Source organism: Bos javanicus, chromosome 29, assembly GCF_032452875.1.
Source record: "Bos javanicus breed banteng chromosome 29, ARS-OSU_banteng_1.0, whole genome shotgun sequence".
Classification (NCBI taxonomy): Eukaryota; Metazoa; Chordata; class Mammalia; order Artiodactyla; family Bovidae; genus Bos; species Bos javanicus.
The window spans coordinates 6,122,197-6,146,579 of record NC_083896.1 but is presented as its reverse complement, the minus strand read 5'-3'; the positions used below and the strand labels follow the sequence as shown (position 1 = coordinate 6,146,579).

The following is a 24,383-nucleotide window of genomic DNA, read 5'->3' as shown; positions in this document are numbered from 1 at the left end:
AAAGAATCCGCCTGCAATGCAGGAGACTCCGGTTCCATATCTGGGTTGGGAAGATACCCTGGAGAAGGGACAGGCTACCCACTCCAGTATTCTGGCCTGGAGAATCCCGTGGACCATACAGTTTACGGGGTCGCAAAGAGTCGAGTGGGATCTCAGGTCCGAGAAAAAGTTCTTGAGAAATAATTTAGTCTACCAACTAGCCTGGAAAATGTATTTTCATAGACAGAAAAAAAATAGAGGACCCTTCCATTGAATTCCGCGCGAAGCAGTTTTCTTTCTGTCCATAGGACTGTGGCCTGGGAGTGCAGAAAGGAGAAGCGTTTGTCCTCCGCTTCCTCCTTCCCTTTGTTCCTCCTTTTCCTTTCATTTTAAAATAAGGGCTAGAAATCCTGAAGCCAAACTTTTTCTCTTTTTTTAAGCACCTCTCCGCGGAGTAGGGGTTTGCTCCCGGACGGCTCCGCCTCTCGCTCTCCCGGATTGGTTGAGAGTCGAGCGGACCGAGTCTCGGGGCGGGATCCGCGGAGCCCGGGCGGGGAGCGCACTCCCGGCGGCCGGGCTGATCCGCGCGGGGCGGGGGAAGGCGCCCTTGCCCAGCCGCCCACGAGGCTGCAGCGGTGCCGCCGCACGGTCCCGGAGGCCCCGCCGCCGCGCGCCGTGATGTGGAACCCGCTTCACGAAACCGACTCGGCCTCGGTGGCCTGGCGCCGTCCGCGCCGGCTCTGCGCGGGGGCCGTGGTGCTGGGCGCCGGCCTCTTCGTCCTCGGCTTCCTCTTCGGTACGAGGGGCAGGACGGGGGTCCGCGCCATGCTCGGCCCCCGCCCGGCCGGCTGCCCCGCGGCCCGCGGGGCTCCGGGGCCCCCTGCCGCGGGGGATACTGCTGCTGGGCTCCGGGGCGGGGATCGGGCTGGGGGGCGTGCGGACCAGCTCCCGCGAGTTAGGTGGGACTTAGTTGCCGGGGACGGTGCACGTTTGCGTTCTGGACGGGCTGCTGTAGGACAGGCACCCAGGGTCAGGAGAGTGCAGAAACCCTGAAACTGAACTTGAGAAAGTTCCACCGGCTGCAGGCCTGCGAGAAATTGGCACCTTTCCGCAGGATCTGGGGGGCATTTGCTAGATCGTCCAAGAAGCTTTGTAAGAAACGACTCCTACCTCTTTGGGGTCTTTATCTAGTCTTGTGCCTGAGACTGCTTCATGTGTACAGTGAGGAGAGCGCTGGGCATTGCCTCTCGGGAGCCCCTTTCTCTCTTTTTGGAAGTAAGTAATAGAGGAACAGTTAGTAACTGGCTGACCTTATTGTCAGTGCCCTGAGGAGAACTTTAACAGCAGTGCTTTCAAGTTTTCCCCTGTGTACTAACTTGCAGACCTAACCCAACTCTCCAAGGTAATCAGGGAGCAAGGCTGAGATTTTTCTTAAAGACTGTGCAACTTCTTCCTGACCTTGAGCAAGTGAGGAAATCTCTTAGCCTTATTTGTCAGTCTTTATAAGAACAATAGCTGTAACTTACTGGGAGTAGTAAATTGGCACTTTATTCTTTCCTGGGGAGGAGATGCTTCTAATTGTACTTTAATGCACAAGACTAGTGTAAGGTATCCCCAGGTAGTTTACCCCTACTATGAATTCTGGGCTCTCTTTCTGGGATTTAGAAGACCAGGGCATAAACTTGCTAGGAATAGTAGTTTAGTCGCTAAGTCATGTTCGAGTCTTGCAACCCCATGGACAGAGGAGCCTGCCATGGGATTCTCCAGCATAGAATACTGGAGTGGGCTGCCATTTCCTTCTCCAATAAACCTGCTAGATTGGCTCGAACTCAGTCTCTTTTTGCTTGCTTTGTGCCCTTTGAACCACATTGTGCTCATAACTAATGTGGATATCAGGGTTGCTGTGAGGCTTAGGTGAGATAAGTGTGCTCATTAAGGACACCGGCCACCTTGAGTTTCAATTGTCTCAACTGAAAACGTGGGAAATTCACTCGGCAAGATTAGCACGAAGATTAGGATCTTATGTGTCTTTTTTTTTTTTTTTTTTGGCCACGATGGGTCTTGCTGTGCTCGAGCTTTCTAGTTGCCAGGAGTGGGGGTCACACGGCTCAATAGTTGGACCTCTTGGCCTCTAGGCTCAACAGCTGTGGCACTGAGGCTTAGTTGCCCCTGGCATGTACCGTCTCCCTGAACCAGGGATCCAGCTTGTGTCCCCTGTGTTGGCAAGTGGATTCCCGTCCACCGTACCACCAGGGAAGTCTTTTCTGTCTTTTAGAAGCATTTTGTGCTTCTTAGTGTTGCCCTTGGGCTTCCCAGGTGGCTCAGTGGGTACAGAACCAACCTGCAATGCAGGAGACTCGTGTTAAATCCCTGGGTTGGGAAGATCCCCTGGAGGAGGGCATGGCAACCCACTCCAGTATTCTTGCCTGGAGAACCCCGTGGACAGAGGAGACTGCAGGCTACAGTCCACGGGGCTGAAAAGAGTCAGACACGACTGAAGCGACTGAGTGTGTACCCAGTGTTGCCCTGGCCCCATACAGTGGCTTACAAAGAGTGCGTTCTTTATTAATGTTAATTTTTCCCTAGGATTCTCTGCTCCTTCCCTCCCACAGGCCTCCATCCTCTTTATCCAACTCATTTTTCAGATCTCTATTCAAGCATTTCATCCCCCGTGTGCCCTGATCTTAAAGTCATTTCCAAGTCCCCCTTTTTTTTTTTTAAACATACTGGTGGAACTGTATTTCCATTTGCTGCCAACCATTTATTTCAGTACACATGTATATATACATGTGTGTAGCATGTATGTGATTAATAATTGGAAAGCTCCATAAAAGCTAGCTGGGTGGTTTTGGTAACCATTTATGCACAAATCATATCATCTTTCATGAAGCCAACTACAACGGATCATGGTCTTGGGCGAACTGCCTGCCTGTTGCCTCTAGCCTCTGTCTTGCAGAGATGTTGGGTGTCTTGCAGTTTCATTGTAGCTCTCTGAAGTTGGACTTCTCAAGCCTGCCTTCAACTGGAAGCACAGAATATTTTATCACACTTTGTTTTAGTGTCAGAACCAGAACAGATTATAAGACTGAATTGCCTTCAACTCTTTGAAATGATTTATGTACGTGAAATATATTCATAATTCATTAAACATCTACTAAATGTTTCTTCTGGGTCAGCAGAGGAGTAGTCACTGGGGATAGAAGCTTGAAGGAGAAAGAAGGTGGATCTCCTTTAGGCTTTCCTTTTCCCCATTAGTATATTTAATTTTAGTGCTAATATCATAAAGCATTTCTTAGAATAACAGCAATACATAATGAAATTGGATTAAAAATATATTGTGACTGATTTGTAATTAAGTCTGTCTGCATGATTTTTTTTCCGATGGAGGTAGGCAAGAGAAAACTTCAGGAAATCTCAGTTAATGCCAGAGGTCATGGACAATTTGTGTTTTACGTATGATAAATAAAATAATAAGGAAAAATATGCTCTGTCTGTAATCTTATACCCCATTCCTATATTTGTTTGTCTTTTGCAGGATGGTTTATAAAGTCCTCCAGTGAAGCTACTAACATTCCACAGCATAATGTAAAGAAAGCGTTTTTGGATGAGTTGAAAGCAGAGAACATCAAGACCTTCTTGTAGTAAGCAGATACTACAAAGTTTATATCAAGTTGAAAAATTTTGTTATTCTGTTTAGAAGCTTGATCCATTATTTCATAAACAGAAACTGACTTAAAAAAAAAGTCTTACCCTCAGCTGAACTTTATCATGATAGATGTTTTAAAGCAGGTGTCAGCATACTTTTCCTGTAAAGAGCCAGCTTAAAACATAGTTTGCTGACTCCTGTTTTAGAGGAAGATAATGTATTTAAGTCAAAAGAATAAATTTGGACTTTGAAGTCAGACATTGACAAGTTTAAATTCCATCTTTGCCTGTTGATATTAACATAACTTTGAGTGAATATGTAACCTTCCTGAGCTCTCATTTTCACATCTGTAAGATGGGAATAGTGATACTGTTATGACGAGCATGAAATTAGAGAGCATATGTGTGACCTAGTGTAAAAACCTGCTGCCTATTTCCTGACATAGCTATCCCTGGTATGGAGAAAAAGAGTAAATGAATAAATTTAAAAGGTATTTTCAAGACAACTAAAAATAAAACACTTTTATTGAGTAATTGATTGGAATACTTAGACTCTTTCAAAACAAAATACTTGAAGTCCTGATAATGATTAAAGGATTCCTTTATGAATGCAAGTTATGCTATGCTATGCTATGCTAAGTCGCTTCAGTTGTGTCCGATTCTGTGCGACCCCATAGACGGCAGCCCACCAGGCTCCGTCATCCCTGGGATTCTCCAGGCAAGAATACTGGAGTGGGTTGCCATTTCCTTCTCCAGTGCATGAAAGAGAAAAGTGAAAGTGAAGTCACTCAGTTGTGTCCGACTCTTAGCGACCCCATGGACTGCAGCCTACCAGGCTGCTCCGTCCATGGGATTTTCCAGGCAAGAGTACTGGAGTGGGGTGCCATTGCCTTCTCCAATGCAAGTTATAATTTTATATAAAAACAGGCAAGTGAACAGATAGATAGATAGGCAATGCAGCAGACCTGGGTTTGATCCCTTTGTTGGGAAGATCCCCTGGAGAAGGGAATGACTACATTTTCCAGTATCTTGTCTAAAGAATTTATGGATAGAAGAGCCTGTTGGGCTGCAGTCCATGGGATCTCAAAGAGATGGACATAACGAGGCAACTAACACCAGAGAGAATATACACATAGTCTTTAAAATTAAAACTATGAATAAAATTTGCTAGGGCATCTGTCAAGTCTTTATAAGGGCCATTTCTGGTGAGAGATATGGAATTAAAAAATTTTTTTTGTGGAAATTTTTCTGCCTCTTCCATGTCTTTTTCTGTAGTTATATATAATAGATGTAATGAAAGTGGGAGTCTGGCTAGACATAATCTTCACTCCTAGACAGGTGCTACCTCTGCTTCCTTTTTCCTTTTCTGACCTGTGACATGGTTGTTGTTATTCAGTCGCCAAGTCGTGTCTGACTCTTTCGGACCCCACAGACAGCAGCACGCCAGGCTTCCTTGTCCTTCACTATCTCCCAGAATTTGCTCAAACTTATGTCCATTGAGTCAATGATACCATCCAACCATCTCATCCTCTGTGATGTGGAGTGACCAGCAAAGAAGAAAAATGAATATCTTCTCACTTTCTGGGCCCTCAGCTTTTTGCTTATTCTCCATGGCCTTGACCAAGATCTTCTGTTTATACTGCCAAAATCTTGGCTCTCTGTGTAGCAGTGATGAACAGAAATATGGAGACAGTTATGGGGGAGGAAAGAGTGACTTTATTTCTTTGGCAGGCAGAGGGGGAGTACCTCAAGAACTGTGCTCCTCTCCCTGGAGAATAGTATAGTGTGTAGTGTTAGTCGCTCAGTCCTGTCCGACTCTGTGACCCCATGGACTATGACCTGCCAGGATCCTCTGTCCATGGGGATTCTCCAGGCACGAATATTGGAGTGGGTAACCATTTCCTCCTCCAGGGGATCTTCACAACCCAGGAATCAAACCCAGGTCTCCTGCCTTGTAGGCGGACTCTTTACCATCTGAGCCACCAGGGAAGCCCTGGAGAATGGAAGAGGTTAAACAGTCAGATAGGGTTATGTGACAAGGATCGAGGTATTAGCATTCTTCTGCCAACTGACAAGGTTAGGATGTATGCAGGGTCTCAGGTGGTTGGGTCTCCTAAACTTGATGAGTTTTTCTGGTTCCTTTAATCTCACCATATTTCAGGTGATTTCAGGTGATTTCTCTTAATTAGCAGCTGTTTGAGTCTGCCCTTTAGAACTCAGGGAAGGTCATGAAGGTAGAGTCTTGCCTAGAGAAGTGGGGGACAAAAAGGCCTCCATGCCTGAAACCCCACAGGGCCCTGCTTGGCATCATTTAGAACTCAAGAATTTTCACCATTAACACAAAAAGAGATGAACAGAACCCCCACTCACCCCTCCAAGGGCCACAGAATCTCCAGAAGCCTCCTGAACTCCCCCTAATTCCAGTTTGCCATTTGTCCATTGGAGCTGTTCAGTCTATTTATACCCTTAGGTCAGGGGTCATTAAAGGCTCAGATCTGTCTTTCCCCCTTTTCTAACCCTTCGCTTTACTGCTAAAGTTTCTCTACTGTTTCGAAGTTACCTGACTCTGACTGGAAGGATTAAGGAGGGACTGCCTTTTCGGTCTCCCTTGGCGTGCAAGGTTGTCCTGTGTTTTCCTTTTGTTTTGTAACACCTGGTAAAAGTCTCAGATTTGTTCATTATTTTGCATTCTTCTTCCATGCTTTCTGAAAGACAAGGTTATTTTAGAGGAATGTTTTAGAATTTCACTGATCTGCATTTGAAAACCAGTTCTACCTTTCACTGGTTGTCTTTAAGTCACCTAATGTCTCTAAGCATTGTTCATTCGTAAACCAAATGTAGTGTATTAAAATGTACATCAATAGCTCCCTTTATTAATTGAGATGACATAATGATACTTAGGACATATTTAAAGTTTTTTAGCCAGACAGAGATGTATGTGCCTATTTTTTAAATGCACGATGTTAGCTATTTTGGATAGTTAATAAATTATTCAAATAAATTAAAAAATAACTTGATATTCTAGTAGGTCAAGAAATTGTGACACACTTCTCAATTGATTAAAACAAAAAAACAGAAACTTCTGTTTATTACCAGTTGTCTCATTGAGCCTCAGATCTTTGTGTATTAGTGAGGTAGCAATTTTCTCCTTCTGTATGAATGAGAGGGCTTCTCTGATGGCTCAGAGGGCCAATAATCCTGTCATCTGCAATGCAGGAGACACTGGAGCCTCGGGTTCCATCCCTGGGTTGCGAAGATCCCCTGGAGGAAGAAATGGCAACCGATTCCAGTATTCTTGCCTAGAGAATCCCATGGACAGAGGAGCCTGGTGGGCTGCAGTCCATGGGGATCTTAAAGAGTCAGACATGACTAAGCCACTAAGCACTCACAACGAATGAGAAATTTAAGACATGGCCAGGATCATACAACAAGACAGTGGCAAAACCTGTAGGACACCGATTTTGTGGCAATTGATTTTATTTATCCTTGGAAACACATCTTTTTTCCTACTCGTCATTTTTAGGATCAACTTTTCTTCAAATGAATCGATTCTAACGCTGATCATAGCATGCTTGTTGTATGTCGATTGATAACAACAAAACTTTTACCAGGAATTTCACTCATCAAGTTACCTGATGAAACTTGGGTCTGCTAGCCTGCTGCAATCTACTGACGCTGGGTTGAGGTGAAGGAGTACGGTGTTTATTATAGGGTGCCAAATAGAGAGAACAGACACCTCAAACTCAAATGACCGGAAATCATAGATGGCTTTCAAGGGGAGGGTTTTTAAAGACAACATTTGAGAAGCTGGTTGCAGCTCATGGACTTTCTTCTGATTGGTTGGTGATGAGGTAACCAGATGATGTTTCAGAAATCTAAATCATCAACTTTGTGGTTCTAAGTAGTCTCAGGTCTACGTCCTTGTGGTCAGCACGTAGTCACCATACTCCAGCTATGTGGGGTTCTCAGTTTCTGCAGAACAGCTCAAAGATATGTATCAGATTGTTATATTGTTTAAATTATCATTACTTTTCTTGCTTTACCACTGTTCCTTTATTTCTGTATTCACTCACTTCCATAATGGTAATTGCTTGTGTCTGCTCTTTGGAACTCAGGGAAGGCCTAGGGGATTAAAGCCTTTTACTACAAAGTATAAACGGGGGGGCACCGTGGGGCTTTTGTATCTGGGAGGGCCCTTGGAGGTACTGCTTGATTTCAATCTGCCTTTTTCTTTGACACTCCTTAATGCTGACAGGAATAGAGACCAAATGTGAAAAAGGAATAAAGTTTTTTGGATAGAGAGGTTCATCATGAATTTGGCAGGGGAATTTAGTTTTAGGGGAGTCATTTCAATAATAAAGTCTGATAATGATCTCCTGTGTGTGTGTCTGTGTGGGCAGGATCAAGCCTCTCATAACAATTCTTTCATGTAAGAATAGAGTTATAGCTATGACTTCAGGAAATTTGCAAACTTTGCATCTATTTTAGTTATGTTACAGTTTGGATTTGTGTAATAAGGAATAAAATAGCAACATGTTGGCTGTGTAATGTTTTCTTTCCAGGTCGATGAGGAAATGCATAGATGCCTTGCCTCTTAAAATTGTGTTCTTTTCATTACTTTATTTTGCAAATACACATTAGAAATCCTGGGTAGGGTTTTAAACTTCTAAATATTTATTGAATGAGAATTGTAATACTGTTTTTGTAAATAACAATTTAAATGATTTTACTCTAATTATAAAATTAATCCCAGGACTCCCCTTCCTCCCTTAGTTTTTTTTAAGGGATTCAGCACTTGAAATTAGGATGACTATATCTATGTTCGTTATTCATTGTTTTTTTTTTTTAAATCACTGTAAGAATGGAAGTAGATTGAGTTTAGAAAAACCTACATAATTAGAATGAGAAATTCATGAAGCTCAAGACACTTATAAGCTAGAAATGAATAAATGTCGTTTCATGCACATGATGCTTTGTCATATGGGATTTTTTTTCTTGAAACGATTTAAATTGAAAATAACAGTGAACTGAATCTTCAAGGAAACAACAAATTTCCAAGAAAGAGAACTTTAAAACAAAAGCCCCAGTATCTACACATACTAAATGAGAAATTAGTCTATTCTTGAAAATATTTGTCGTACCTAAAATTTTAGCCACATGGTTTGTTATTTGTTAAAGATATTCTTGGTCAGACTAATTCTCATTGTTGATTTTTAGTATTATACTTAGAATGCATGGTGATTGGAATACAAGCGATTCAGTTTGAGCTTGTGTAAATATGTCCAAATTACTTCTTAAAGAAGACAATTTAAAATGGCTGCTAACCAAAAGGTTTCTCGCTTTGCTATAATGTTCATTATTTTAAAGTAAATGTGATTATCAGTAGTTCTTGGAATGTCACAGCTTGATCTTTGGCTGAAAATATTTTTTACTTTCCAATTATATTTTATAAGGTGAAATAAATAGATAATTCCATGAAAGTTCAAATATGCCTGAGTCTTAAGGAAAGAATAGAACACTTTCCTCATCTAATATGGAGAGATCCTCTACAGGTGTACACATATCAATTCTCTATGAGGATCAGTTTTTCTGATTTTTCTCTTGAATGAGTACAAATTATAACATGAAGATTTTAAAACACTTTAAAATCTATTTGATGTCATAATGGTACCACTTTGCTTTTTTAAGGTGTAGCATTTAAAAGTATTTTTTTAAAATGTAAATCTGCTTTATTTGGTTGTTGACTTAAGACAAAGGCTGACTAAACAATTTCTAACTACTTTCAATTTTTGTTCAACAGTAATTTTACACGGATACCGCATTTAGCTGGAACAGAACAAAACTTCCAGCTTGCAAAGGAAATTCAAGCTCAGTGGAAAGAATTTGGCCTGGATTCTGTTGAGTTAGCCCATTATGATGTCCTGTTGTCCTATCCAAATGAGACTGTTCCCAACTACATCTCAATAATTGATGAAGATGGAAATGAGGTAAAAAGAAAGAAAAAATAAGCTCCCCCATCTTCTGTTTTGAAATGCCTTCTGTAAAAGAATGCCCTGTGCCATCTCCAAACGCTGATAGAAATTAGTATTGACACTTGTGAATGATGCCTTTAATGATCTTACTATTGGTGCCAACTCTTTCTTAATGATGTTTGAATATAACGTGGTGTTGAAAAGATTCTGAGAAATTGATGCTTGATGACAGTTGCTATTTTCTTCTTTTTAACTATTGTTCACTAACAAAATATGATATGTTAGTAAACTATGGCTAAATTAGATACACTTTTGATTGGTTCAGATGATAAAAGATCATGCATCAATTTGAGGATGCTAGGAAATTGAGAGATGTGTTTTTTGAGCCAGTAGGTTTTTATTGGTAATTCATGATTATATTTCCTTTGATCATGTATTCAGCTGTGTACCCAGAACTTGGGTGTGGGCATTTGGAAAGAAGAGAGTTTGGAGAGAAACACTCGAGAATTACATCTATGCTAAAAATTCACAATCTTCTTTGCTAGTAAGGGCACATAATTGGAAAAGAAGATGATACAAGTAGTTGAGATATTTCATATCATGATGTATATTCAATATGAAAACTCATAAAATATAACTCATATATTCATCAGTATTTGCCTTAGAGCTACCATATCCATATCTAAAATAGCCCTTTTCCTCTAGATAGCTTTCTTGAGTCCCCTTCGCTGGAGCTTCTAAATTGCATATAGATTCAAATGTATCCAGTTTGATTGGTCAGCACAAAATATCATGTGATTTTTGTACATACAAATTTTTAATCACCTCCTCTTATTGACTAATGAATCAGCCTCTTAATGATTAATATGCTATTTTGTAGTCAGTGATACAATCCCATAGTAAATTTCCTAATATGAGTTGAAACTTTACATATTCACTCTTTTTAAATTATAGTAGTTAATACAGTTTAACTTTTAAAAATACTGTCAAACCATTTCACAATTATAAAAATATTTTTAAGGTTGGTATGGGGAATACCAATATACTCCATAAAATTCCGTAGCCTTTATAAGTGGTGACATTATCTATATAATTATTAAAGAGTCTTTAAAAGTATATTTAGGAAGAGTATTTGATCACATAGTAAAATGCCAGTAATATTAAAAAATACGTGAAAACAGTGGGGGAAGGAGAGAGTGAGACAGATGGAGAAAGTAGCATCAACATATATACACTATCGGTTTAAGATGGACAGCTGGTGAGAAGTCCCTGTGTAGCACAGGGAGCGCAGTCTGGTGCTCTGTGATGATGTGTATGTATAATTAAGACTGATTTGCATTGTTGTATGGCAGAAACCAAAACTACACTGTAAAATTAAAAAAAGTATATTAAGGTTAAAAAAATACAAGGTTAAAAAAATGCATTAAACCAAATTTGATTTCTCAAGTTTGGTGATTGTATACAATGAGGAAAATAACAAACTTTCATTTTTCTTCTCTTTTCTTCCTCTTCACTTCCCAGTTTCATCCCTACCTTTGCTTTTATTCCATTTCATTATTTGTTTTTCCTATTATAAGCATTTATGAAATTTCTAAAGCCTGTCCCATAACATAAACATATAATTAGAAGTTTCATTTTGGAGGTTTTCCTGAATGGGGTTAGCTGCCAAAAGCTTATTAACTTTTTTGAAAGTTATATCATTAATTCAGTTTTGTTTTTATCCAGTTATACTGCACATAAATATTCACACAGTTCTTCAAAGGGCCTTGCTTCTTCCCTATTTCCCTCTTCCCTGAGGGAATCACTGTTCAGCCCTGAGTTGATTTCTTTTGATATATATACCTCTGTTTCTTTAAATGTTGTGCTTGTAGTGCTTGCGTTTCAGATTCAGGCATTTTCTTTTGACCTTGTGACAGTTCAGCTCTATTCTCACCCCTCTGCCCCAACTACAGATACTCTCTTACTGGGTCCCCATCTCCCAGATCAATTAATGTGACTGACCGTTCATAGCTAAGCTAGGTAAACTTTGAACTTTACTGTCCCGCATGGCACAGACATGTTCTCCTTCCCACAGACAACAAATATGATTAATATTTTATAGATTCTACCAGAAATGTTTTCAATACATATTATGCATTATTTTCTCTTTATTTATGTAGGGACAATGTGCCATATAGATTGAACTATATATATATATATATATATTGCCTTTTTATGTTGCAAAAGTTAAATAAAAATTTGTAAACCAAAATTATTTTACTTATACTCAGAATACATAGTTTGAGGCTATGTTAGTGAATGTTGGATAGTGAACATTGCTCACTGGTGTATTGTCTGTCTTTGATGAAGTCACCCAGAAGAGTCATTTCCTTGACCATAAGAAACTTTTCCCAGTTGTTGGAATAACTCATAAACTGGATGTGAAGTCCACCTGCTCAGTGATGCTGTAAAATTGAAGGTTGCCATAAAGGCAAATCAAGTGAGACCAGCTTGAATACTCCCTTGACTGAAAGACTTGCTGATGAGATGACTTTTTCTCAAGGTGGATTTTTATTGCACTTTAGTATAGTTTTGCTTAGAATTTTCCCCAGTGATTCAGTTCAGTTTGTTCTCTATTACAGAGAAAAATAACAGGAAAAATGGAAGATGTGGGAATTTTTGAAGAGTAGTAGTTGATTTGGTTTCATTTTAGGTTCTGTCAGCACCTGAAGTAGGTAGCTGGTGCTTTAGTATAGTGTCAGCTCAGATTCTCTCTCCATCTCCCAGCACCTTTAAATTACTGCACTGGCCAGGACCTACAGTTTAATATTGAAAGGAAGTGAAGACAGCAGGTGTCCTTGACTTGAATGTCTTTAATGTTTCACCTTAATTTTGATATTTATGTCAGGTTACCTTAATTCAGGGCTTTCCAGGTGGCACTAGTGGTAAACAACCCACTTTCCAATGCAGGAGACATAAGAGACGTGGGTTCGATCCCTGGGTTGGGAAGATCCCCTGGAGGAGGGCATGGGAACCCACTCCAGTATGCTCTTCTGTACCTGGGATCACAGAGATTGGAGACAACTCGATCGACTTAGCACAGCATGCACTAATTCACTTTTCAAGTTCACTAAGACTTTTTTGTCATGAATTTATATTGAATTTTATCAGAAATTTTTTCTTTTTCTAGATAACTTTTGAGATGAGCATATGTTTTCTTTTTCATAATGATAATTATAATGAATGATGTAATATTAGATTAGTTTACATTTTTGAAATGTATAATATTAGTATGTAGTAGAGTTTTCAACTCATATCTGTATATATTTATTATATTGATAACATGTTTGGCCTGTATTTCTGAAATATGCTTATTCGATTATAATTTCTAGATTATACTTGCCTTATAAAATGAGTTTTTAATCTCTGAAATAGGTTGTATTGTATTTAAAAAATCTTTTAGTATTTCAGATCAAAGGAAAACCACTTGGTTTTGATACTTTGTTTTATGGAAGATTTTAAGCTGCTGATTCAATTTCTTTTTTGTTATGGGACTATTTAGATTCGTTTAAAATGCACTGTTATGTCAGTTTTATTTTTTTTTAAATCCATTGTTCCATTTCATCTAAGTTTTCAATTATTGGCATAGTTCTTCCTAGAATTTTCTTACTATCTTTTTTGCAAGATCTATAGATAAGCCTGTTTTTCTACTCCTAATATTATTTATTTGTATTACTTTTTTTTTCTTAAGTTCCCCTCTTACCTTCCTAGTCTCTATTTTGCTGTTCTTTGTAAATTTTCAATTGAATACTTAATTTATTGATGTTGGACCTTTATTCTTTTTTAATATGAGTATTTAAAACCATACATTTCCTTCTAAGAACTACTTCAACTAGATCTCACAAGATCTGATTTTCTAAATTAACTACATTGTGATCAAATAATTGCAATTGTATGACACTAATCCTTTGCAGTCGTTTCTTTAGTCTATTATGTCATCAATTTTTATAAATGTTCTCTTGTTATTTGAAAAAAATATTTTCAGTTGTTGAGTTTAATAATTTTATATTTGCTTATTAGTTAAAATTTGTTAATTGTTTGGCTAAAATATCCTTTATCCTTGATGTGCTCTCATTTTGTCTATTTTTATTAATTACTGGGAAAGGAATATTAAGATTTTCTAACCATAATGATGGATTATTTTTATTTCCGTTTTGAATTCTGTTGATTCCTGTAGTTTGGAGCTCTTCCATTAGATATAAACAGTATTTGTTTAGTGTTTCTTTTTCTGCATTGTTACTTTCAGACTTACTGTGATCATATGTTTAAGTAACTTCTTGTAAAATGGTACACAGTTGAATTTATCTAGTCTGACATACTAAGCTTTTTTTAAAAATTAAAAAATAATTTGTTATACTGACTTACAGTAATACTACTTATATGAATTTTACTTTTACTTTTTCCCCCTAATGTTCCTTTTCTCTCTCTTTTTTTTTATTTTCTTCTTTTTTGGGGGTGGGGTAATGGTTAATTTTATTAATTTTATTTTTTTTAGTAGTTTGGAAAGTAAAATAATATTAATTCCCACTTAACAGTGTCAGTGATACACTTGAAAAATTATGTTTGGTTAGAATTGAATTTAACCTTTAATTTGTTTATAAGTAATTAGCTTAACATTTTTATAAGTGAGTAATAACACTGCTGCTGCTGCTGCTGCTGCTAAGTCGCTTCAGTCGTGTCCGACTCTGTGCGACCCCATAGACGGCAGCCCACCAGGCTCCCCCGTCCCTGGGATTCTCCAGGCAAGAACACTGGAGTGGATTGCCATTTCCTTCTCCAATGCATGAAAGTGGAAAGGGAAAGTGAAGTCGCTCAGTCGTGTCTGACTCTTCATAACCCCATGGACTGCAGCCTACCAGGCTCCCCTGTCCATAGGATTTTCCAGGCAAGAGTACTGGAGTGGGTTGCCATTGCCTTCTCCAACTGATAATACTACATGATGTTATTTTTTTATTTGGAAAGTGAACTTTTCCTTCTAAATCAAAAGCTGCTGCTTGTAGACCCTCTGAGGGTCTGTAGTTTATTCACCTCTTGAACTCCTCACAGCGTCTAGCAGAGGTCTGGCTCTTTGATTTGCATCTTTAAAATACAGAAATCTTGATTAACCCTCTCCTGGCGAAAGAGATGATACATATTTATTTGCTTGATAGTAGTAATTAAGCTTTACCTGATTTGATTCTAATTATTATGCTTTGCTTCTCTAGATTTTCAACACATCGTTATTTGAACCGCCTCCTCCAGGATATGAAAATGTCTCAGACATTGTGCCACCCTTTAGTGCCTTTTCTCCACAAGGAATGCCGGAGGTAAAAATGCATATGATAAAAATAACAAACAGAACTTCCTTGTATATGCAGGCAGTAATTAAAGGGATATTGTGGAGGTTTTTGATGTAATCCAAATTTATCTTTTTCTACATTTAAGAAATAGAGTGTCTTAGTAATAAGAAGGAATATACATTTTGAGTTCATAGTGTTTTTTAGGATAAAATTTACCACACTGAGATGGGGATATCCAAAGTGAACATTTATTTGACAAATGCATTCACCTATGTAATTAAAGCACCATCTACACATAAAATATTACTGTCACTTCAGAATGTACTTCTAAGCCCCTTCTCAGTCAGCCCCACATGCTCCCAAGGCAGTCATTCTCATTCTCCGTGGGTTTTTTTTTTGGCCACCTTTGATTCGTTTTACCTATACTAGAAATTCATATAAATGGAATCGATAGCATTTGTGAGTATAGGACCTGTGAAAATTCACATGTTTTGCACTTATCCATGGATTGTTCTTTTTTTATTGCCAATTAATTTCTACTATATGGAAATACTACATATTTTGCTACCTTTGTAAGACTTGGATTGATTTTATAAAGAACCTGAATGAGAATTTGAAATTGTTGCCATTTTCAAATGAAGAATACAGACATCCTTTTTAGAAAATGTGTATGGTTTACTTAATAAGGCAGTGTGCATGTTTATTATCTGAGTTTTCACAGTAGATCCCTAGATTCTTGGATAGTACTTTGTTTTTTATAAGAAAGCTAAACTTGAAAGAGTTGAATATAATTTATTAATGTCTTTTAAAATGTTATCTCTCTTGCTATAGTATTTGACATCAGGTAGATTCAGTTTTCGGAGAAGGCAATGGCAACCTACTCCAGTACTCTTGCCTGAAAAATCCCGTGGACAGAGGAGCCTGGTGGGCTGCTGTCCATGGGGTCGCGAAGAGTCAGACACCACTGAGTGACTTCACTTTCACTTTTCACTTTCATGCATTGGAGAAGGAAAGGGCAACCCACTCCAGTGTTCTTGCCTGGAGAATCCCAGGGATCGGGGAGCCTGGTGGGCTGCCGTCTATGGGGTCGCACAGAGTCGGACACGACTGAAGTGTTAGCAGCAGCAGGTTCAGTTTTGGACATATAGGGTGTGAGGTACCTAGGATATTCCAAGAAGTTGGAATATTGAAGTAAGTATCACTCAATAGAGAGATAAACACTTGACTATTATCAGAAACATCCCTAGTAAAAAATTTACATTTAGAACTGAATTGATATTTAAAGCTCCAAGGAAATAGCAGCCCACTCCAGTGTTCTTACGTGGAAAATCTCATGGACGGAAGAGCCTGCCAGGCTACAGTCAAAGGGGTTGCAGAGTCAGACACAACTGAGCGACTAAAACACTTCACCAGTCAGTCAATGTTTATTGTAAAAACATAGGCAATAAACCTATGTTTTTAATTAATTATTAAACCTATGATTTAATATTAGGCAATGCTATATTTTTTAATATGTAAAGTTTAAAAACATACTCTTTTTTATTATTTTCTAATGCATTTGATTAACTTATATTTAAAAACTCTCACAGGTTTAGAGTATTTTCTACAGTTGTATGAAATTTGTTTTAAATGAATAGTTAACGTCATAGTTAATGGCACAATATTAGAAAAATTCTCCCCCAAATTTGTACATAAATAGGTTCCTTACAGTCATTGTAGTTACTTTGTAATTGACATGACATAGAAATAAAGGATATAAAAACTGGGAATGAAGAGATAATATATTTTAGATCTCAGGTGTCTAGAGTTAAATAGACTTTATCTTCTGGGTAAGGCACATTACCATCATGGGTCCATGTAAGATTCCTAATTTAATTTCTTTCCTTTCATCTTTTATCCTTATTTTCAATCTCATTCCTTATCTCCACATCCCCTATACCCTGCCATCATCTGTAATGTATTTATACTTTTAGGAATGTATATATTCATATAAAAACATGGGCTTATTAGTGATTGGTATATTTTGAATATATGCAAATAATATATCTTAGGTCTTGGTCTATGACTATTTTCAATTAGCTATTTTTTAAAAATCTATTTTATGTCAGAGTGGTTCATTACTTTTTACTCTTGCAGAGTACCCCATGTTATGTGCACACCGCATGTAGCTTATCCATTCTCTTAGTGGCAAACATGTGGTTTGCCTCTAAATCTGAATTACCACAAACAGTGTTGGAGAGCTTGTGCTCATACATGTCCCTGTGTGGGCTTGCAAGGGTTTCTCTGTGTACAGTAAACCAGTAGTGGGATTGCCGGTTTGTAAGGAATGCTACATTTCACAGTGTTCAGACTGCAGCCGTTTATCGCTCTTTTCAACACTATATATGAGCGTTCCTTTTCCCTCAGATTTTCATCAATAATTGAGGTTATATAACTTTCTAAATTTTGCCTGTCTAATTGTGTTGTTTTGTTAGTTTGGGGTTCTCAAGGCAAGAATACTGAAGTGGTTTGCCATTTCCTTCTCCAGTGGCCCACGTTTTGTCAGAACTCTCCACCATGACCCATTCATCTTGGGTGGCCCTACATGGCATGGCTCATAGTTTCATTGAGTTAGACAAGGCTATTATCCATGTGATTAGTTTGGTTAGTTTTCTGTGATTCTGTGAACAAAGCTAGTGGAGGTGATGGAATTCCAGTTGAGCTATTTCAAATCCTAAAAGATGATGCTGTTAAAATGCTGGACTCAATTGCCAGCAGATTTGGAAAACTCAGCAGTGGCCACAGGACTGGAAAAGGTCAGTTTTCATTCCAATCACAAAGAAAGGCAATGCCAAAGAATGTTCAAACTACTGCACAATTGCACTCATCTCACACGCTAGTAAAGTAATGCTCAAAATTCTCCAAGCCAGGCATCAATAATACGTGAACTGAGAACTTCCAGATGTTCAAAATGGGTTTAGAAAAGGCAGAGGAACCAGAGATCAAGTTGCCAAAATCTGTTGGGTCATAAAAAAAGCAAGAGAGTTCCAGAAAAACATCTATTTCTGCTTCATTGACTACACCAAAACCTTTGACTCTGTGGATCACAAAACACTGTGGAAAATTCTGAAAGACATGGAAATACCAGACCACCTTACCTGCCTCCTGAGAAATCTGTATGTAGGTCAAGAAGCAACACTTAGAACCGGACATGGAACAGTGGACTGGTTCCAAATCAGGAAAGGAGTTATGTCAAAGCTCTATATTGCCACCCTGCTTATTTAGCTTCTCTGCAGAGTACATCATGCGAAATGCTGGGCTGGATTAAGCACAAGCTGGAATCAAGATTGCTGGGAGAAACATCAATAACTTCAAATATGCAGATGATACCACCCTTATGGCAGAAAGTGAAGAGAAACTACAGAGCCTCTTCATCTGTAGAAGGTGAAAGAGGAGAGTGAAAAAGCTGGCTTCAAACTCAACTTTTGAAAAATGAAAAACTATTCTGTTTTTGTATTTGGTCCAGCTACTTCATGGCAAATAGATGGGGAAACAATGGAAACAGTGACAGACTTTATTTTCTTGGGCTCCAAAATCACTGCAAATGGTGACTGTAGCTATGAAATTAAAAAAAGTTTGCTCCTTGGAAGAAAAGCTATGACAAACCTAGACAGCATGTTAAAAAGCAGAGATGTCACTTTTCCGACAGAGGTCCATATAGTCAAAGCTGTGGTTTTTCCAGTAGTCATGTGTGGATGTGAGAGTTGGACCAAAAAGAAAGCTGAGCACCAAAGAATTGATGCTTTCAAACTGTGATGCTGGAGAAGAGGACCCTTGAGAGTCCCTTGAACACTAAGGAGATCAAAACAGTTAATCCTAAAGGAAGTCAATCCTGAATATTAATTGGAAGGACTGATGCTGAAGCTGAAACTCCAATACTTTGGCCACCTAATGTGAAGAACTGACTCATTGGAAAAGACCCCGATGCTGGGAAAGATTGAGGGCAGGAGGAGAAGGGGACAACAGAGGATGAGATGGTTGAATGACATCACTGACTCGGTGGACATGAGTTTGAGCAAGCTCCAGGAGTTGGTGATAGAAGGGGAAGCCTGGTGTGCTGCAGTCCTTTGGGTCACAAAATGTTAGGCACGACTGAGCAACTTAACTGAACTGGATTGTGTTACTGTTGTTTTAATTTATTTTGATTCACATTTTTGATTAAAAATGAGATCATAGATATCTAAGCATACTTATTTGTTAGCTATTCTTTTTTTTTTTTTTTATGCTGTGAAATGATTACCAGCCATCTTTTCCTGTTGAATTTCTGGCCATTTTCTTACTAACTTCAGTGGTTTCTTAAATATTTTAGTTATTCATCCCATATTGGTTTAAATATTGCAAACATCTTCTAATTTTATTCATATTTGTTCATGTTGTCTATAATGCTTTTTACTGAAGAGAATTCTTTTATTGTGACATTATCCAGTGTTCTCTTTATATTTTCACACTTTGGGTCTTTCTTAATTTCCTCATTCTTTATTTACAGTGATACAGTCAGAATATCCCCAAAATACTAATAGCTCTTTATTTAAAAATAGCCATGATATTACCAATTAAATATAAGGACAAATGATATGTAATAGCAGAAAATATAACAAATATGTAGTTTAAAATAGCCCTCAAATATAAAATGAATTGTAAAAATTATTAAATGAGTGTGACTGGTTGAAGAACAGTGAAATTTTTTGAGCAGTGACAATATTATGTATGAAGAAGATCATGTTTCTGGCTGGGAAGACAGAGTTTTATAAGATAAGCGCTCAGTTTGTAGGTTTACTCTATAACCAGTGAAAATTCCCCAGTTAGTTTTGTACATTGTTTTTTGTTTCTTTTTGTTTTTTCATTTGTTTTCTTCTAGTTTTCAGTTGAGTTCAGTCGCTCAGTCATGTCCAACTCTTTGCGACCCCATGAATTGCAGCACGCCAGGCCTCCCTGTCCATCACCAATTCCTGGAGTTCACCCAAACTCATGTCCATCGAGTAGGTGATGCCATCCAGCTATCTCATCTTCTGTCGTCCCCTTCTCCTCCTGCCCCAATCCCTCCCAGCATCAGGGTCTTTTCCAATGAGTAAAGTCTTCACATGAGGTGGCCAAAGTACTGGAGTTTCAGCTTTAGCATCATTCCTTCCAAAGAACACCCAGGACTATCTCCTTTAGAATGGACTGGCTGGATCTCCTTGCAGTCCAAGGGACTCTCAAGAGTCTTCTCGAACACCACAGTTCAAAAGCATTAATTCTTCGGCGCTCAGCTTTCTTCACAGTCCAACTCTCACATCCATACATGACCACTGGAAAAACCATAGCCTTGACTAGACGGACCTTTGTTGGCAAAATAATGTCTCTGCTTTTGAATATGCCACCTAGGTTGGTCGTAACTTTCCTTCCAAGGAGTAGGCGTCTTTTAATTTCATGGCTGCAGTCACCATCTGCAGTGATTTTGGATCCCAAAAATAAAGTCTGACACTGTTTCCACTGTTTCCCCATCTATTTCCTGTGAAGTGATGGGACCAGATGCCATAATCTTAGTTTTCTGAATGTTCTAGTTTTACTGAGATATAATTGGTATCTCAATAAGACTATAAGTTTGGGGCTTCCCTTGTGGCTCAGTAGTGAAAAATTTGCCTGCAATGCAGAAGACATGGGCTCGATCCCTGTATCAGGAAGATCCCCTGCAGAAGGAAGTGGCAACCCACTCCAGTATTCTTGCCTGGAGAATCCTATGGACAGAGGAGCCTGGCGGGCTACACTCCACAGGGTGACAAGAGTCAGACACGACGCAGCAACTAAACAAGAATAACTGTACGAGCTTAAGATATACAACATAATGATTTGACTTTACATACATCATGACAAAATTATGACAATAAATTTAGTGATAAAGATACAAAGAAATATAAAAAAAATTTTTTTTCTTGTGACTAAAACTCTTAGGATTTACTCTCTTGATAACTTTCCTATATAAGATACAGCAGAATTAATTTTATTTACAGTGTTGTACATTTCAAGTCTAGTACTTACTTATCTTTTAACTGGAAGTTTATACACGTGGACTGCCTTTCTCCAGTACCCACTACCCCTCACCCTCCATCTCTGGTAACCACAGATCTGATCTCTATGCATTTGTTTTTGAAGTACAGTTGACCCATAACACTCTGTTAGTTTCAGTTATGCAACATGATTCATTATTTTTGTATATTTCAAAATGATCACCACAATGAGTCTAGTTATCATCTGTCACTACACAAAGATATGATGTATTAATAGTTACTGATTATAGTCTCCAGATAGTACATTTCATACCTGTTTCTTTATCTTGTACCTGGAAGTTTATACTTCTCAATCTCCCTCACGTATTTCTCTCATCCTTTCACTCCCTCCCCTTCGGCAACTACCAGCTTGCCCTCTGTATCTATGACTGTCACTGTTTTGCTTTGTTTATTCATGTGTTTTTTAGATTCCACATGTACGTCAAGTCATCAGGTATTTGTCTTTCTTATTCTGACTTATTTCACTCGGGTGAATACCCTCTAGGTCCATCTGTGTTGATGCAAATGAAACGATTTCATTCTTCTTATGGCTGAGTAATACTGCATTGTAGATTATATTTTCCACATCTTCTTTATCTATCTTCTTTGATGGGAGTTTAAGTTGCTTCCATTTCTTGACTATTATAAATGATGATGCAGTGAACATAGGGTTGCATGTGTCTTTTTGAATTGGTGTTTTTGTTTTCTGATAAATATCAGGATTGGATATGCCCCAAGAGTGGAATTCCTGCATTGTATGGCAGTTCTATTTTTAATTTTGGAGGGAACCACCATGCTGTTTTCCATAGCGACTGCCCATGCCAGTGTGTGTGTGTGCTCAGTTGTGGCCGACTCTTGGCAGCCCTATGGACTATAACCCGCCAAGCTTCTTTGTCCATGGGATTTTCCAGGCAAGAATACTGGAGAGGGTTGCCATTTCCTCCTCCAAGGGATCTTCCTGACCCAGGGATCTTTTCTTGCATTTCCTGCAGTGGCAGGCAGATTCTTTACCATGGAGCCACCTGGGAAGCCCAGCAACTGTGCCAGAGTGTTCCCTTTTCTCTGCATCCTCACCATCACGTTATTTGTTGTCATTTTGGTGATAGCCATTCTGATAGATGTAAGGTGATATCTCACTGTGTTTTTTTCTTTTTTTGGCTGTGCCTCACAACATGTGGGATCTTAGCTCCCCCCTGACCAGGGACCACACCTGTGCCCCTTCAATGGGACCATAGAGTGTTAACCACTGGACTGCTTGCGAACTTAGGTCCCTCGTTGTGGTTTTAGTTTTCATTTCCCTGATGGTTAATGATGTTAAACATTTTTTCATGTGCCTGTTGGCTATCTGTATGTCTTCTTTGGAAAAATGACTATTCCATTTTCTGCCCATTTTTTCAATCGGATTGTTTGTTTGTTTATATTCTTTGTATATTTTGGATATTAGCCTCTTATCAGATGTATCATTGGCAAATACATTTCCCATTCAGTAGACAGCCTTTTAGTTATATTGAGAGTTAGTTCCCTTTGTTGTGCAGAACTTTTTTAGTTTGAGGTCGTCCCATTTGTTTTCTTTTGCTGTTGTTTCCCTTGCCTGAGGAGACCTATCCAAAAAAATACATTGCTAAGACAGATGTCAAAGAGTGGGCTACCTATGTTTTCTTCTAGATGTTTTATGGTTTCAGGTCTTACATTTAACTCTTTAATCTGTTTTGAATTTATTTTTTTTAATGGTATGAGAAAGTGGTCCAGTTTGATTCTTTGAAATGCAACTGTCCAGTTATGACAGAATTATTTTACTCATAAGAAAATTATATTATAGAGATGATTAACTCATTTCTTTCAAGTAGATTTAAACTTTCTATATTAATGCAAGGCTGGAAAATACATGGGATTCTCATGTATTTGTTTTTTAATTATGTATGTCTGTATGTGTTCTTAGGATGTTTCACCATAAGCGTCTATGGATCTTGGGTAGCTCAGCTGGTAAAGAATCTGCCTGCAATGCAGTAGACCCTGGTTCGATTCCTGGGTGAGAAGTTGCCCTGGAGAAGGGACAGGCTACCCACTCCAGTATTCTTGCCTGGAGAATCTCTATGGACAGAGGATCCTGGTCTTAACTAAGTGACTAAGCACACACCATCTGTGGATCTACATCTGAATCCTCTGAAAGTGAAAGTGGCTTGGTCATGTCCGACTCTTTGCGACCCCATGGTCTATACAGTCCACAGAATTCTCCAGGCCAGAATACTGGAGAGGGTAGCCTTTCTCTTCTCCATGGGGTCTTCCCAACCCAGGGATCAAACCCAGGTCTCCCACATTGCAAGGGGATTCTTTACCAGCTGACCCACAAGGGAAGCTCAAGAATATGGGAATGGGTAGCCTATCCCTTCTCCAGAGGATCTTCCCAAACCAGGAATTGAACTGGGGACTCCTGCATTGCAGGCATGTTCTTTACCAACTGAGCTATCAGGGAAGTTTTGCTTTAGGTTATTTATATTAGCAATTCAACAATGTCTGTAATTATAGTTTAATTCAGTGTTTCTTGAACTTAGCTTGTATCACAATAATCTAGAGGGCTTATAAAACACAGATTCTGATTCACACCCCCTAAATTTCACTAGATCTTGGGTGAAGCCTGAGAGTTTGTTTCTGGTAAGGTCCTAGATGGTATTGACTCTGGGTTCAGGAACCATGCTTTGAAAACCATTGATCTTATGTCCCAGTTCTGTCTCTATTAACAAGAACAGGAAGATGGAAGCTTGAAAGAAATGGAAAATTCTAACAGTGCAACATTGTTAATTATTTCCAGTTATAGAACAATTGTGCAGTGTAAATTTTACAAGAAGGTCATTGTCTGAAAACAAAGATTTTTTCTAACTAGCAATGACAGCTTGCATTTGTGAAGTGCCAAGAGGACCTGTCTGCCTACACTTGTTTTCATTTTCAAAGTTTTCTGTCATTTTCAAACTCATTTCTTCTCCTGTCCCTTCTCCATCCCAATTTGTTCTGTGAGATGTGCAGATTAAAAGGTAGCTACAATTTACAGGCATTTAAAGAAGTAGTCAGTTTTCCCAAAGTTCGTGATATTATATATGAATAAATTTCAAGTAGAACATTTATGCTAAACAGAATTCACTGGAACCAAATTGGTTAATGGCTATGTATTCACAGTTGGAATAAAAGTGTGCTCTAGAGAAGGCTAATGATTATTAACCAGACATACAGTGCTATCATCAATAGTTTGTTGATCTTGCATCGATCTTGGGAAGAAAAATAATAGCTAAAAGTAATCCTTTTCCTGAAGCAAAGATTCAAGTGTCACTTTCTCAATAAGCTTTCTTCATTTTTTTTTTTTTTTGGAAATTGCACACAGCTGAATACAAGGTCTGTTTGCTTACTATATT

General features: G+C 38.6%; 1 protein-coding gene across 2 annotated transcripts in view; it reads left to right on the top strand.

Moving 5' to 3' along the window:
- Nucleotides 1-513: 513 nt before the first annotated feature.
- Nucleotides 514-24,383, top strand: part of FOLH1 (folate hydrolase 1) — a 72,505-nt gene continuing 48,635 nt past the window's right edge. The window contains exons 1-4 of one of the 2 annotated variants that reach the window (XM_061406012.1): nucleotides 514-775; nucleotides 3,515-3,620; nucleotides 9,425-9,611; nucleotides 14,840-14,941. In XM_061406012.1, coding sequence (XP_061261996.1) covers nucleotides 658-775; nucleotides 3,515-3,620; nucleotides 9,425-9,611; nucleotides 14,840-14,941 — 513 coding nt within the window. In that variant the 5' untranslated portion in view covers nucleotides 514-657. The remainder of the gene's footprint in view (nucleotides 776-3,514; nucleotides 3,621-9,424; nucleotides 9,612-14,839; nucleotides 14,942-24,383) is intronic. The other variant, XM_061406011.1, reaches the window with a different exon arrangement.